Source organism: Euleptes europaea, chromosome 7 (assembly GCF_029931775.1).
Source record: "Euleptes europaea isolate rEulEur1 chromosome 7, rEulEur1.hap1, whole genome shotgun sequence".
NCBI lineage: Eukaryota > Metazoa > Chordata > Lepidosauria > Squamata > Sphaerodactylidae > Euleptes > Euleptes europaea.
The window spans coordinates 43,320,837-43,334,539 of record NC_079318.1 but is presented as its reverse complement, the minus strand read 5'-3'; the positions used below and the strand labels follow the sequence as shown (position 1 = coordinate 43,334,539).

The window sequence follows — 13,703 nt, the reverse complement described above, 5'->3', positions numbered from 1 at the left end:
AGACAGGCAGTCGGAGGAACAGAGGAACTCACACCCGGACACGTGGCTAAGTATCCGAGCGAGGGAGAAAGGCGGGGGGGGGGGCATCCGCGTAGTACAGTCCTCCCAAGGGGGTGGCAAGCATCTGCTTGTGCACGGAGGGTATCAGCAGCTCCCGCTGTCCGCACGCTGCTTCGCTCCTTTTGTTTCCTCTGCTTTTAAGGGTCATATCCTTTGTCCTGTTTAGGAAGCCGGGTTGCGGACGGGCTGCCCGGCAACAGGGTCCTACTGCCCCCATTGTTAAGGGGCTGGTGGCTTAGCTTTTGTTTCTCACTCACGCACGTTTTAGAACAGAAACTTTTGTCGGCTGCAGCATCTGCCTCCTGCTTCGTGCACGTTTTTGAATCGGAAGCCCCTGCATTCCTTCTCTGACCCCTCAACCTCTGGCCTTACCAGCCATGGGATCAAGGAAAGGCACACAGCCCTCACAGGCCATAAGGTCTAAAAGGGCACGTAAGCCTACGCTGAAAGTGCTGGAGGGGCAGGCTGCTGGCCACGTGGCCCGGCACATCCAAGCCAGAAGCACGACCGCCCGGAAAGGGAAGCGGGGCGGTGCTTTTCAAGGAGTGAGTGGGGTGCAAGGAATCGTGGGGCAAGGGAGGCCGCCTGCTCGGGGTGGGGCCTCACCACAGGGGGCTCATGATTTAGAATCCATTTACCAGATTGTGTCCGTGATTGCAGGACGTATGGATGACATTGCAGGGCGTATGGATACGCTGGAGCAGGGGAATGCCAGTGAACCCAGGGAGGGCAGTGAGTCTGCCCCTGCACCAACAGGGGAGAGCTGCTCTCCACCCAGGCTCCCGGAATCAGGTGAGTCCCCAGTGCACACACAGTCACGGGCCACAACATCTACTGGGGAGTCTTTAGTTAATGAGCAGGCAATGGACTTGCCACCCCCTTACCAGTCAAATGAAGCACTGCCTGCCTTAGGGCCCACACAGTTCTCTGGGCGGGGGCGGCAGCCTTCTCGCCAGCCTGCTGCCACTGCCCAGGATCCAATGTCTGTGGTCAATCAGGTTTGGCAAGGACAGCAGGCCACTTGCCCCCGGGGGACGCTGGACGGGGGAGCCACAGGGCCCGCTACAGTGGCTGGGCAGCCTACTGCTGCAGCTACGCTTGGCCAGGGCCCTCAACCTCAGTTGATGGCACATGGGGAGATGGGGCTTCCTTTGGGATCCCACCTTCCCCAGGCCCTCACAGACAAAATACTTAGAGGGGAATATGTGGATATGTTTTCACTCCTGAATGGGGATGAGGAGCCAAAAGGGAGAGACAAGGAAGGGCATAGAGATGACGATAAGTGGCGGAGGAGGAAAGTGGACCGCACTTGGCCCAACTGGCTGGTAGGTTACCTTATCTACCAGGGGGTGATTGTGCGTGAACAGCCATCCAGGGCCTTGGCCTTGGTCAAGTATCTGGACATCATTAATCGTGCTTATAGCGAGTTCACGGGCCAGGCTTGGCTCCAGTACGATGAGAATTTCAGACTGCGAGCGGCTCGTAATCCGGCACTTGCTTGGGATGTCCCGCAGGGTGAATTGTGGATGCAGTGCATGATGCCTGCAAGGGCTGTGCAGGGTGAGAGGTCCCACAGCGGACACCTCATCGATCGCGCTCCGAGCTCTAGGCCCCCTGGGGGCCAGGCGGTTCAACCCCGCTTGCTCTGCTGGGATTTCAGTTCCACCGGCCGCTGTGATCATCGCCCCTGCAGATACAGACATGAATGCCCCATCTGTAGGGAACCCCACCCCGTCACTTCCTGCCCCAAGGGCCGACCCAATAGGCGGGGTCGAGGGGACCGGGGCTGGGGTCAGAAAGGAGGTGGGGGAACTGCCACAGGTGCTGCTCCAAAAGGCGCCCAGTCCAATTAAAGTTCTCGAACTCCGGCGCCTTTTAGCTGCCTACCCGAGGGACTTAGACGCACGGTATTTGCTGGATGGTTTTACATATGGTTTTCGGATCCCAGCGGTGGGCCCTAGGGCTCATGGCATGGCCAGGAACCTGAAGTCATTAACTGGGATGGAGGGTATAGTTAAAACGAAAATTGATAAGGAAGTCAAGGAAGGCAGAGTAGCAGGCCCGTTCAGTGACTTGCCCCTAAAAAACCTGCGTATTTCACCACTGGGTATAGTCCCAAAGAAGGCTCCTGGGGAGTTTAGGCTGATACATCATCTATCATTCCCAAAGGGCGGATCGGTGAATGATGCCATTCCCCAGGAGCTTTGTTCGGTCAAATATTCATCCTTTGATAATGCAGTGCGTTTGATACGCAATTTTGGAGAGGGTGCACTGTTGGGGAAGTGCGACATTAAGTCTGCATTCCGCCTCCTCCCCGTCCATCCACTTGACTTCGATCTCCTAGGTTTCTCATTTCAAGGCAAATTCTATTTTGACAAGGCATTGCCTATGGGCTGTTCCATATCATGCGCAGCATTTGAGAAATTCAGCTCCATGCTGGAGTGGGCAGTTAGGGTGCTTTCTGGTCTATCAGGTGTAACACATTATCTAGATGACTTCCTTTTTGCCGGCCCCCCCGATTCGCAGAAGTGTTTGGAGCTCATGCAGCGATTTCATACATTGTGCCAGGGGCTGGGAGTGCCCCTGGCCCACGAAAAGACTGAGGGCCCATCCACCAAACTGACCTTTCTAGGTATCGAACTGGATACCGTGGGCCAGCTTTCGAGGCTGCCAGTCCAAAAGCTTGCTGAGCTACGGGGCCTCGTGCTTAAGGCTAAGCGGGCAAGGAAAGTCACGCTGCATGAGCTCCAATCCTTGGTGGGACATTTGAATTTTGCATGCAGGGTAGTCACGCCGGGGCGTGCCTTTTTGCGTCGCCTCTGCCGGGCCATGGCCGGCATGCGGGCCGCCCACCATAGGATACGGGTCACTTCTGCCATGCGGCAGGACCTTTGCATGTGGGCCCATTTTCTGGAAAGTTACAATGGGGTATCTTTCTGGAGGGAAGACCTTTTGCTCGAGGCAGAACTTCAGGTGCACTCTGATGCAGCGGGGGCCCATGGGTTTGGCGTTTACTTCCGGGGCAGGTGGTGTGCCGAGCGGTGGCCAGCAGAATGGAAGGCCAGTGACATAATACGGGACCTCACTTTCCTAGAATTTTTCCCAATGGTTGTGGCAGTTCACATCTGGCCGGAGGCTCTAGCCAATCATTCAGTGCATTTCTGGTGTGACAATCAGGCTGTGGTCCACATCGTTAACACACTGTCCTCCCGCTCCCCTAGAGTCATGTCTTTGGTGCGGGCTTTTGTACTACAGTGCCTCAAATATAACATCCTCTTTTCAGCTCGCCATGTTCCTGGAATAACAAATAATTGCGCTGATGCACTATCCCGTTTTCAGATAGAGCGCTTCAGGAGCCTGGCCCCTCTAGCCCAGGAATCACCAGAGGAGATGCCCGTGGCACTGTGGAGTCTTGGAGGGGTGAGGCCTGGCGTGCCATAAACAACTCTTTGGCTCCGCGTACTCGGAATGGCTATGCCAGGAGTTTCCGGGCTTTTGAGGAGTTTAGGGGGAAGGAGCAGCTACAGCTGGCTTGGCCTATACCGGTGGACCACCTCATGCAGTACTGCGTCCAGCTGCACGACACAGGGTACACGGTTTCCACTATATCTGGCCGCCTGTCAGCTTTGGCATTCTACGCAAAGGCAGCCGGGAAGGCAGACACGACAGGCGACTTTAGGGTGCGGAGGATGCTAGAGGGGTGGGCCAGAGAAAAGCCAAGGAAGCCAGATGCCAGGGCCCCTGTGTCCCCTGAGTTGCTAGCAGGCCTGTCGCTGGGCCTAGAAGCGCACTGCGCCTCAGCTTTCGAGGTCAAACTGTATCGTGCAACTGCCCTCCTGGCCTTCTTTGGGGCCCTGCGGATTAGTGAAATGTTAGTGCGGTCCAAGTGGGATCGATCAGGCAGGGCACTGCATATGCGGGATGTTTCCGTAACGGCCACGGGTTTGGCGGTCACGCTCCGAGCATCTAAGACTGATCAGAAGGGTAAGGGAGTGGTATTTCAATTGTACCCCTGTGCATCAGTGGCCATTTGCCCCGTGCAAGCCGTGCAGAGCTATGTTGCAACACGGGGACAGGGATCTGGGCCTTTTTTCCAGCATGCCGATGGCAAGCCACTTACTAGGTACCAGTTCTGGGCGGTGGTGAAGAGAGTTTTAGCCAGCCTGGGAGCCCCCCCTCACCTTTTTGGTACTCACTCATTTCGCATTGGGGCTGCCTCCACAGCGGCCACTCTGGGACATGGGGATGAAATGGTTAAGGCAGTTGGCAGGTGGCGATCAGCAGCCTTCAGGTCTTATGTCAGGCCTTTGGTCGCGGTGGCACAGCTACAAGGAGTGGGTCCGGGGCAGGGATCCTCTTTGCCGGCACACTGACATTTTGTCTTTACAGGCTGCCAGCGCAGGAGGAGGCGGGTGCTCATCTGTGGCCACAGCATTATCTTTTGGGCTAGCCGCAGGGCAGCCACAGGGGGTTTCGGCACGCAGCTGGGTTTAAGCGAAACGATGCTGATTGCATGGCTGGGCAGAAGGGGCATGCAGTGGGAACAGTTACTGCCAACCCTCCACGATCACCTGAAGGCGTCTCACCCACCTCAAGTAATCGTCATCCACTTGGGCGAGAATGACATGGGAAAGCGGCCTGGAAAGTCTATTGTTTTGCAAGCCCTGGCGGATTTTGAGCACCTGAGGGCCCTGGTGCCCGGCGTACGGTTGGTTTGGTCAGACATGCTCCAGAGACGGGTCTGGAAGGGCGCATTGGCCCCAGGGCACCTGGAAAGGGCTCGGGCAAAGGTGAATGGTGAAATACGGCGTGCAGTAGTCTCGGGGGATGGCTTGCATATTGCGCATCTGGAAATCAAGCATTGCTTTCCACACCTATACAGACCTGATGGGGTCCATCTTTCAGATGCAGGCTATGACATCTTCTTGAGGGATCTGCAGCGGGGCCTCCTGGCAGCCTAGAGGGCAAGTGGGGGCTGGGGGCGGACCAAGCATTGGGCTGATCCGCCCCCGTGGCGGGAGCAGTGCGGGAGAAAGGTGGCTTCATGGTTCATTTTACAACTCCGGTGAGCACCCTGAGGCATCACTTGGGAAGATGAAGGAGTAACCCTCAAACCAGGACTGGGGCCTCGGTGCCTGGCAGGGAACTGGGACAGGAACTCCTTGAGGGGTGCCGCTATCCTTTACCTATAGACCTCGCGGCTAGGGTGGATTGGACGCGGCACACCTCCCTCGAGCACTAAAAAGGCTTGGCAAGGAAGAGCGGGAGCCGTACCACATGTGACGGCTCGGAGCTCAGAGCCAGGGTGGGTCTCGCCCTTAGAGCGGGGATGCAAAAGCAAGAGGAGGCCTGACTCTTCAGCATCCCCACAATGGCCCGCACTGCAGTCAGTTATTGGGGATATTTTGGTTTTGTGCGCTGCAGATCCCTATTGAATGATTAAATAAAGTTGGCCCTTTTATTATCCCAGCTCTGGTGTCGGCTCACATTATTTACGCATCCGCGGACAAGACCGCCCCCTCCCCACATTCAAAGAATTGAGGGGAGGGGCGCATTTTGTCTGCGGGCGCGAAAGGAGAGCCAGTCCTCTTGCATCTTTGCCTGACGTGGGGAAGAGGGCGGGCCTGGGGGAAAGGGCTTAAGAGCGCCGGGGTGGAAATGTCCTCCCTCTTTTGGAAGCGGACGGAGCAGACATCCCACCCTCCCTCTCCGTGTTTCAGAGTAGGCGTAAGCTGGTCGCCCGTCTGGGGGCCGGGTAGGAATTTTTTACCCCCCAGGCACCATTGGCAACTAGCCGAAGGGGTTTTTTCGCCTACCCTGCTCTGAAAGTGGTAGGTAGCATGCAGGAGCAGTGCGGGAGAAAGGTGGCTTCATGGTTCATTTTACAACTCCGGTGAGCACCCTGAGGCATCACTTGGGAAGATGAAGGAGTAACCCTCAAACCAGGACTGGGGCCTCGGTGCCTGGCAGGGAACTGGGACAGGAACTCCTTGAGGGGTGCCGCTATCCTTTACCTATAGACCTCGCGGCTAGGGTGGATTGGACGCGGCACACCTCCCTCGAGCACTAAAAAGGCTTGGCAAGGAAGAGCGGGAGCCGTACCACATGTGACGGCTCGGAGCTCAGAGCCAGGGTGGGTCTCGCCCTTAGAGCGGGGATGCAAAAGCAAGAGGAGGCCTGACTCTTCAGCATCCCCACAATGGCCCGCACTGCAGTCAGTTATTGGGGATATTTTGGTTTTGTGCGCTGCAGATCCCTATTGAATGATTAAATAAAGTTGGCCCTTTTATTATCCCAGCTCTGGTGTCGGCTCACATTATTTACGCATCCGCGGACAAAGGAGTGTTGGTGGGTACTTTGTTCATCTCTGCAGCATTATGACAAGCTTACCTGCTCTTATTCCCTGCTGTCTGTTGCATCTGGCCTGCTTAGCTGAAACCAGGACTTAATATTTAAACAGGGTTTGCTAAGGTTCTGTGGTGGAAAATGTGCTGCGTGATGCTGTGATGTTTACAAATGCATGGAACTTAGCTCATTCGCAATGTCCGTTCTCCTGTGAATTGAGCACCTCATCAGCTCACATTGCTGATTTGCTCACAATGCAAGATGAACAGTAACCTGAGTGGTTTGGGGTCCCTGCAGTTGGCAGCATTCAGCATGGCAGCTGGCTGGATAGTTGCTGTTGGCACATGCTCGTGATGCACTGGATTGCTAGCATTACATAAGCTCCAGGGTCATCACAGACGCATTGTGACTTTAGGTACTGCCTTTGCACCTGTGCAGTCAGCAACATTCTTAATATTGGCACATGCTCAGAATTTACAGGTCCAAACAGCAGTTCCCAGACAGTGGTGCAAAAACACATATCTTTGCAAACCAGTTTACAACTGTCAGTGTATTATTTATTTACAAGGGGGAAACCACCAGAAACTAGTGGGATGCATCCCCCCACCTTTGCTTCCTTCCTCTTCCCCCCTTCTCTGTCAAAGTTCCCCTCTCTTGCTGCCCTACCTCTTATCTATAAATCTTCCCTCATCTGCCTTCACCCCCCATGTCAGTCTGTCAGTCTTCTCCCATCCCCTTCTCTAGCAATCTTTTCTTACCTCCTTTCTCCCCTCACCACTTGTATGTCAATCTCCCCTCTCATACCCCCAGCCCTTCTCAATGTCCTCCCTCTCTTCCCCTCACCCTTTCTCTCTTCTCTCCCCTCCTCCCCTCTATTTCTCTCCCCCATTCTCAGACAATCCTTTTTTCTCTCTCCCCCTCCCTCAGATAATCCTCAATTCTCTTTCCTCAGACACCTCAGACAATTCCCATTCTTTCTTTCTCCCCCTTCCTCAATTGACCTGATTCTTTCTCTCCCGCTCCCTCAGATAATCCTCCATTCTTTCTCATTCTTTCCCCCTCCCTCAGACAATACCCTCCTCTCCTCTGCCCAGACAATCTCCCCCATCCTTCTTTTTCCTCACTTTAGCAGCAGTAGCCACTGTGGCTGCCCCTCCTAGGAGCTGTGGTGGTGGCAGAGGGCCTGGGAGCCACTACAGCTGTGGCATGCTCATCAGAAGCTGTGGCGGCTGCATCAGGAGATGTCGTGATGACTGCAAGGTCCCTGGGAGTTGCCACTTGTCAAGATCTGCGGCAGCTGCATCAGGAGATCCTGTGCTGACTCCAGGGCTCCCGGGAGCTACTGCGACCGAGGCAGGAGATGCTACACCAGCGACAGGGCCCCCACATTGTTGTGCACATGTGCAGAGTTGTCCATTTGGGAGGAGGGTTAAGGACCGCCTGTCAATTTTGGGAAAGTTTTTAGATTTTTCTCCATACCTGGGGGTGCCCCAATTATGCAGAGAAATCTTCCTTCTCTCCACCTGGCCCCAATCCACGGAATTAAGTATCCGCAGATGGAGCTAGGTTGAGAATTAGATAGACAGATGTTGTTTAGAGGCCTCCTTTCTCACAGAGCCTCAAGGCAGATTACACAGTGCAAGTAAGTACAATCAATAGGATGAGGAGACATCTGATAAACAAGGTAATAAGACCAGAATTACAAAGATCTGAAATAAGTCATTAAAGTATTAAACATGGCAAGTTAAACAATGCAAGAAATGGCATTACATTAAAAGAAATGTAATACAGTGAGAGCAAGATGAAAACATACAGCAACAGATTACATATTAGTAACATCAGTTTTGGGAAACAAGCAGGCACTGTGAACAAGGCTGGGAAACTAGAATGGCAAGCCATGCAGTTCCTCCTGCCATCAGCAGAACACCAGCAAGGTGGAGACAATCAAGGGAATCACTGGCCTTGTGAGTTCAATTTTTTTGTCTTTGGGGTGGTTGGGCAGGCAGTAAAGGAAGGAGAGGGGACAGCTGTGAGAAAGCCATGTGCTCCCGCCCAAAAACATTTGCAACGCAATGTAGAATGAGGCTGAGCGCTTAATAAAAAGTCAGCTTTTCTCAGATTGTTCAGAGGTACTACTCACCCCACCTACCATGAAATTGCAGCTGAGCAAAGGAGTGGTCACACCTCACTAGCTACTAATGCAGCTGGATCAGAATTTCACCCCCAAGCAGCAATTTCCCAGCTCCAATCTATTAGGCAGTTTTTTGTAGCCAAAGCTGCTTCTATACTATAGAGATATAGAGGAACCAACTAACGGAGCTGACCTGTTTCCCATCTCATTTTCCCCACAGCATACCTCTGAGCCAAACTCAAAAGATAAGCAGCAAGCAGGTTTCTGGAGCTTTTAACAGGAAGTGCACTGGCATTTTGCCAGCATTTCTTTCTACAGCATATGCACATGGTGCCTTAAACAAATAAATACATGGTGCTTTATGCAAATAGATATATGTGTATTTAGAGTGGTGTACTGGTTAGATTACTAGACTGGGATCTGGGAAGCCCATATATGAACCACCACCCCCACCACCCGCCATGGAAGCTTGTTGGGTGACCTTGGGCCAGCCACACATACTTAGCCTAACCTACCTCATAGCGTGAGGACAAAATGTAGGAGAGGAAAATGATGTAAGCCTCTTTGATCCCCAGTGGGGAGAAAGGTGGGGTATGAATCAAGAATATGATACAATATCAAAAGAAATAAGCAGAATTCCCATCAGTGACCCTGCCGAATGGTTGTTTTTTAAAATCACTCACAGCTCATTCCTAAGAAAATGGAGGCTTTGGAGGCGGCATGACCCTGCTGCCAGCATGGGGGGGGGGGGTCTTGGGGGCAGAGCTGACGGTAGTCAGCTTCCAAAGCTCTTCCAGCCCAGGAATGCCCCTCCTGCAACAGCGTTGCTGCACCAGGTTTATCCTGGCGCAGCCTGGCTATGGGGGGAAATGCCCCATTGTCCTGAAAAAACCTTTTTAAAAGGCTTTTTTAAAGCCCTTCGGCAGCCGAAAGGCTCAGGAATGAGCTGTCAGCTGCTTAAAAACAGAGGAGCCCAGCAAGGCAAAATTGCTGGCAATCTTAATTGGATAAATGATTTTCAGACTAGCGTGATATATGGCGCTGTTTGGCCTGGCGGTCAAGAAAATCAGGGTGAAGCCAATTTCAAAAGGTGGTAAAGCTGGATAGAGCTGAATGGGTGTATTTTAATTTCTGTATCTTTTAATTATTCTGGTTTTGTATATTTTAACTTGTTATATTGTTTTAGGTTGTAATGGCTTATGGCCGTGTACAGTAAACTTGACATGACTAATGTAATAGAAAAGAGCAAGAGTCCAGCAGCACTTTAAAGACTAACAAAATTTCTGGCAGGGTATGAGCTAGTGCAAGGTAGACTTTTAACTCCCATATTTTTCTTCTGGCTGCACAAAAACGCAGGCTTTGAACGTAGACCGAATGCCCTTTCTTACCCGCGATTCACCCCACTGTAATCTCCCACAGAAACAAAGGTTTCTGGATCAGGAACTCTGCACTTGAAAGCTGGACGCTGCAAGATAAGGGGGGGATGACATTCCGCAAAGATTCAACCTGAGTCTTGAGTCCCAAGCTCTGTAGCTTGGCTTGCACGCTAGAAGTAAAATTGATTTATTGGCTTGAATTGCACGCCTCCTACATTGGGAATGTGTCACAAATAAAGCCCACTTTTCATTATTTATAACTTCAAAGGAATTAAGTACATGTTGGGGTGAAAGTCACTCCCGTGTACAGGCTATTAATCTTTACCTGGCAGGCACATATGTGACCTTCCATGATACCCTCTGCCAGAGGGATTTAAATGTTATGTTTCAGCATGCCAATTGATCTAGATCTATACCCTCAAAATTTAAAGCCCAAAGGAATCTGGGGTGATCTCAAACATCTGCATGGCAAACAGGAGTCCAGTAGCACCTTAAAGAATAACAAGCGTATTCCAGCATAAGCTTTCATGAGTCAGTGCTCATTTTCTCCGATGCGTGCATTTAAGTGAGCTCTGACTCATGAAAGCTTATGCTGGAATATATTGTTATTCTTTAAGGTGCAGTGGGCTCCCGTTTAATTTTGCTACAACATGGCCACACTTCTGGAGTCATTCACATGTAGATATATGATGACGTGTCCCAATTTCTGCAGTGAAAAAGAGAGGCTGGAATAGAGGAAGAGAAGTAAGACAGCTATTTTGCCCTAGTTAAAACTTCAGTACCAGTTGTGGAAGTTAAATCACCGAGGACAGAATCTCAGAACCCCAGGCTAGCCTGCTTCTTCTTCATAGTGAACACTTCCTTTCTTTCCAGACTCTCTTCAGGATGAAGTCCTATGCACCCTTATTGGGAAGTTATCCCCGTTGGACTCAGCAGTACTTAGTACCTTCAAGCAGTTTTTGATGCTCCAGGAAAGACAGACCATCTGAACATGGACTGCCCATTCACCTTACAAGCCTGTGCGGGGTGGTGGTTAGGAGAAGTGGACTCTAATCTGGAGAACTGGGTTTGATTCCCCACTCCTACACATGAAGCCAGCTGGGTGGCCTTGGGCTAGCCACAGTTCTCTCTGAACTCTCTCAGCCCCACCTACCTCACAGGGTGTCTGTTGTGGGGCGGGGAAGGTGATTGTAAGCCGGTTTGATCCTCCTTAAAAGGTAGAGAAAGTTGGCATATAAAAACCAGCTCTTCTTCTTCTATGTCACAGAGGTTTCTGGGAGATGTCCTTAATTTCTGGGCAGGGCCAGAAACAGAGCAAGGGCATCACGGGCTTCTTCCGGTTTAAGAGGACCTCCTGAATTGGGCTAGGTGGCATCAGCCCTGCTGCTGAGTGAACATTGCTGCACAACAGACATCACTTCTGGGACCTCTTTGAAAGGGAAATCCAACTCAGCTGAACAATGTCTCTTTATGTTAGAAATAGGTAGTCAGAATATATATATATATATATATATATATATATATATATATATATATATACACATACACACACATACACACACACACACACCATTTCTTCAGAAATCTGCTTAAGGAAGCTAACATAGTAAAAACAAAACAAAAACCCAAACCAATGAAAACATCAGCATAAGAAATATCAATAATACACAAGCCATAAAAATAAGCCAGGTACATAAAACAACATTCAACAGCCTAAAATGATATCGAGCCAAAAGCTCTAAGGCTAGAAGCAGACCACGAGAAAGATGGAATCCCTCCGTTAAAAACCTGGGTAAGGAGAAATATGTGGGCCTGGCGCCCAAGGGCAGATATTGAACCCTGCTTTGCTATTCAACCCTGCTTTGCCATTCCTACCCACTAGGCCTCAGCTTGCTCTTCAGCTGTGTGGCACACGAGCCAACTCAGTTCTCTTATGCGGGGATGTCGATTTTGCCCCAGATATTACAGAGGTGGCGCACGAATGCAAGCTCCCCCCCGTTCCCGTCCCGAATCGTTTCCCAGGGGCTTCTTCTTCCGCAGGTCCGCTTAATCTCCCGAGGCACAACTCAGGAAAGTGCGCGGTTGCAAAACTCCCTCCCGGGACTCCTCTCCTTTGCCTAAAACCGCCACCTCCACGCATTCCGCCCTCAGGGCAAACGAAGCAACGGAGCGAAAGCGAGGGCAGGAGGAAGGGGGCGGCCAGCACCGGTTTTTCTCAATGGCCGGCTCTCCGCCAGCAGCAGCAGCAGCAGCAAGCAGCAGCAGCAGCAGCAGCAGCAGCAGCAGCAGCAGCAGCAGCCTCCCTCCCCTCCAGCCCGCCCCTGCTCATTAGCATAACAAACCCCCGCCTGCGGTCATTGGCTGCGAGGGGCCGCGTTGGCGCGTGACGTCAGCGCTCGCAGAGTAAAGCCCGGGTTGTGGCGCGTAGTTGGAGCCGGCGAAAAAGCCTCGGCGCGGCGGCGGCAGCAGCAGCCGCCAGGCGAAAGGGAGCCGGGCGAGGGCGCCGCCGCCGCCACCAGCAGCCTCCGCCCTTTGCTTTGGGTCGGACGGGGCGCCCAGGAGAAGGGGGAGGTCGGAGGGTCCCCGAAGGAGGAGGAGGAGACGAAGCCCTGTGGCCAGCCCGGAGAGGGGGCCTGCTGGGGAGGGGCGCGCCCTTCCCGCCCAAAGGAGGCGCGCGCCTCGCTCGCCGCCCGTGCCAGGGGGAGCCGGAGAAGCAGCCCCAGCCGCCCCCAGGTGGGGGGTCCCGGCCACCTCGGCGACCCCTCGGCTGGGAGGGAGGCTCGGGACGCCTCCTGGGGGCGAGGGAGGCTCCTGCCCGGCGGACCCGGAGAAGGGACCCCTCCCAGGAGCCGAAGGGCGTCGGGGGGTCCGGCCGGCTCCGCCTCGCCCTCGCAGCGCCGTCGGGGCCCAGCCCGGGCCGCGCTCGCCGGCTGCTCGGGCGCGCCGAGGGAGCCCAGCGAAGCCGGGCGGCGCGGCGGAGGACGGCAGGGGGGGGGTCGCCGTCGGGCCCCTCCAGCGCCAGGCGGAAGGCTCCGCCCGGGCTTCCTTCCCCCTGGCCGCAGGCCGGCGGCGCCCCATGGCGAGATGAGAGCCGCCGGCGCCGCCGCGCTCTTCCTGCGCGCCCTGCTGCTCGCCTGGGCGGCGCAGCCCTGGGACGCCGGCAGCTCCCCGTCGGGCCCCTCCCGGGACGCCCCCAGCTTCTCCCGCCTGCAGAGGAAGAGCCTGTCGGTGGACTTCATCGTGCCCTCCCTGTTCCGGACCTACGTGCGGGAGCTGGTGCTGGGCGGCGGCGGCGTCGAGGGAGCGCCGGGCGGCTTCCAGGGGCGCTGCGCGCTGGCGCTCGACTGCCCGCCCCTGCTGCGCGCCGCCAGCGCCTGGCTGCCCGGCGGTGGCGGCGGCGGCGAGGCGGCGGGGCGAGCCCGGGCGCCGTCCAGGGTGCTGAAAGGGGGCCTGGTGCGCAAGCTGCGGCGCGCCAAGCAGCTGGTGCTGGAGGTGGGCGAAGCCAGCCTGCGCGAGGGCTGCGCCGGGGAGCTCCGCTTCAACCTCACCGAGCTCTTCAGCTGGTGGATCCGCTCCGGGGAAGGGCGGCTGAGGATCCGGCTGATGCCCGAGAGGAAGGCGTCCTCCCTGGGCAGGGAAGGCACCCTCTCCGCCGCCATCCGAGCCTCCAAGCCCCGCCTGACTTTCCAGGTGGCCACCAGAGGTGAGCAGATCCCGAGCAACTCCTCTGTCCAGACCAGAGGGGTCTTTTGCTTTACTACTGGGAGGGGGGGGGTCGCTTGTTGCAAAGC

The 13,703-nt window shown here is 54.4% G+C and overlaps 1 protein-coding gene across 1 annotated transcript in view; it reads left to right on the top strand.

Moving 5' to 3' along the window:
* The first annotated feature begins 12,996 nt into the window (after nucleotides 1-12,996).
* Nucleotides 12,997-13,703, top strand: part of ALK (ALK receptor tyrosine kinase) — a 665,036-nt gene continuing 664,329 nt past the window's right edge. The window contains 1 exon segment of the mRNA XM_056852389.1: nucleotides 12,997-13,615. Coding sequence (XP_056708367.1) covers nucleotides 12,997-13,615 — 619 coding nt within the window.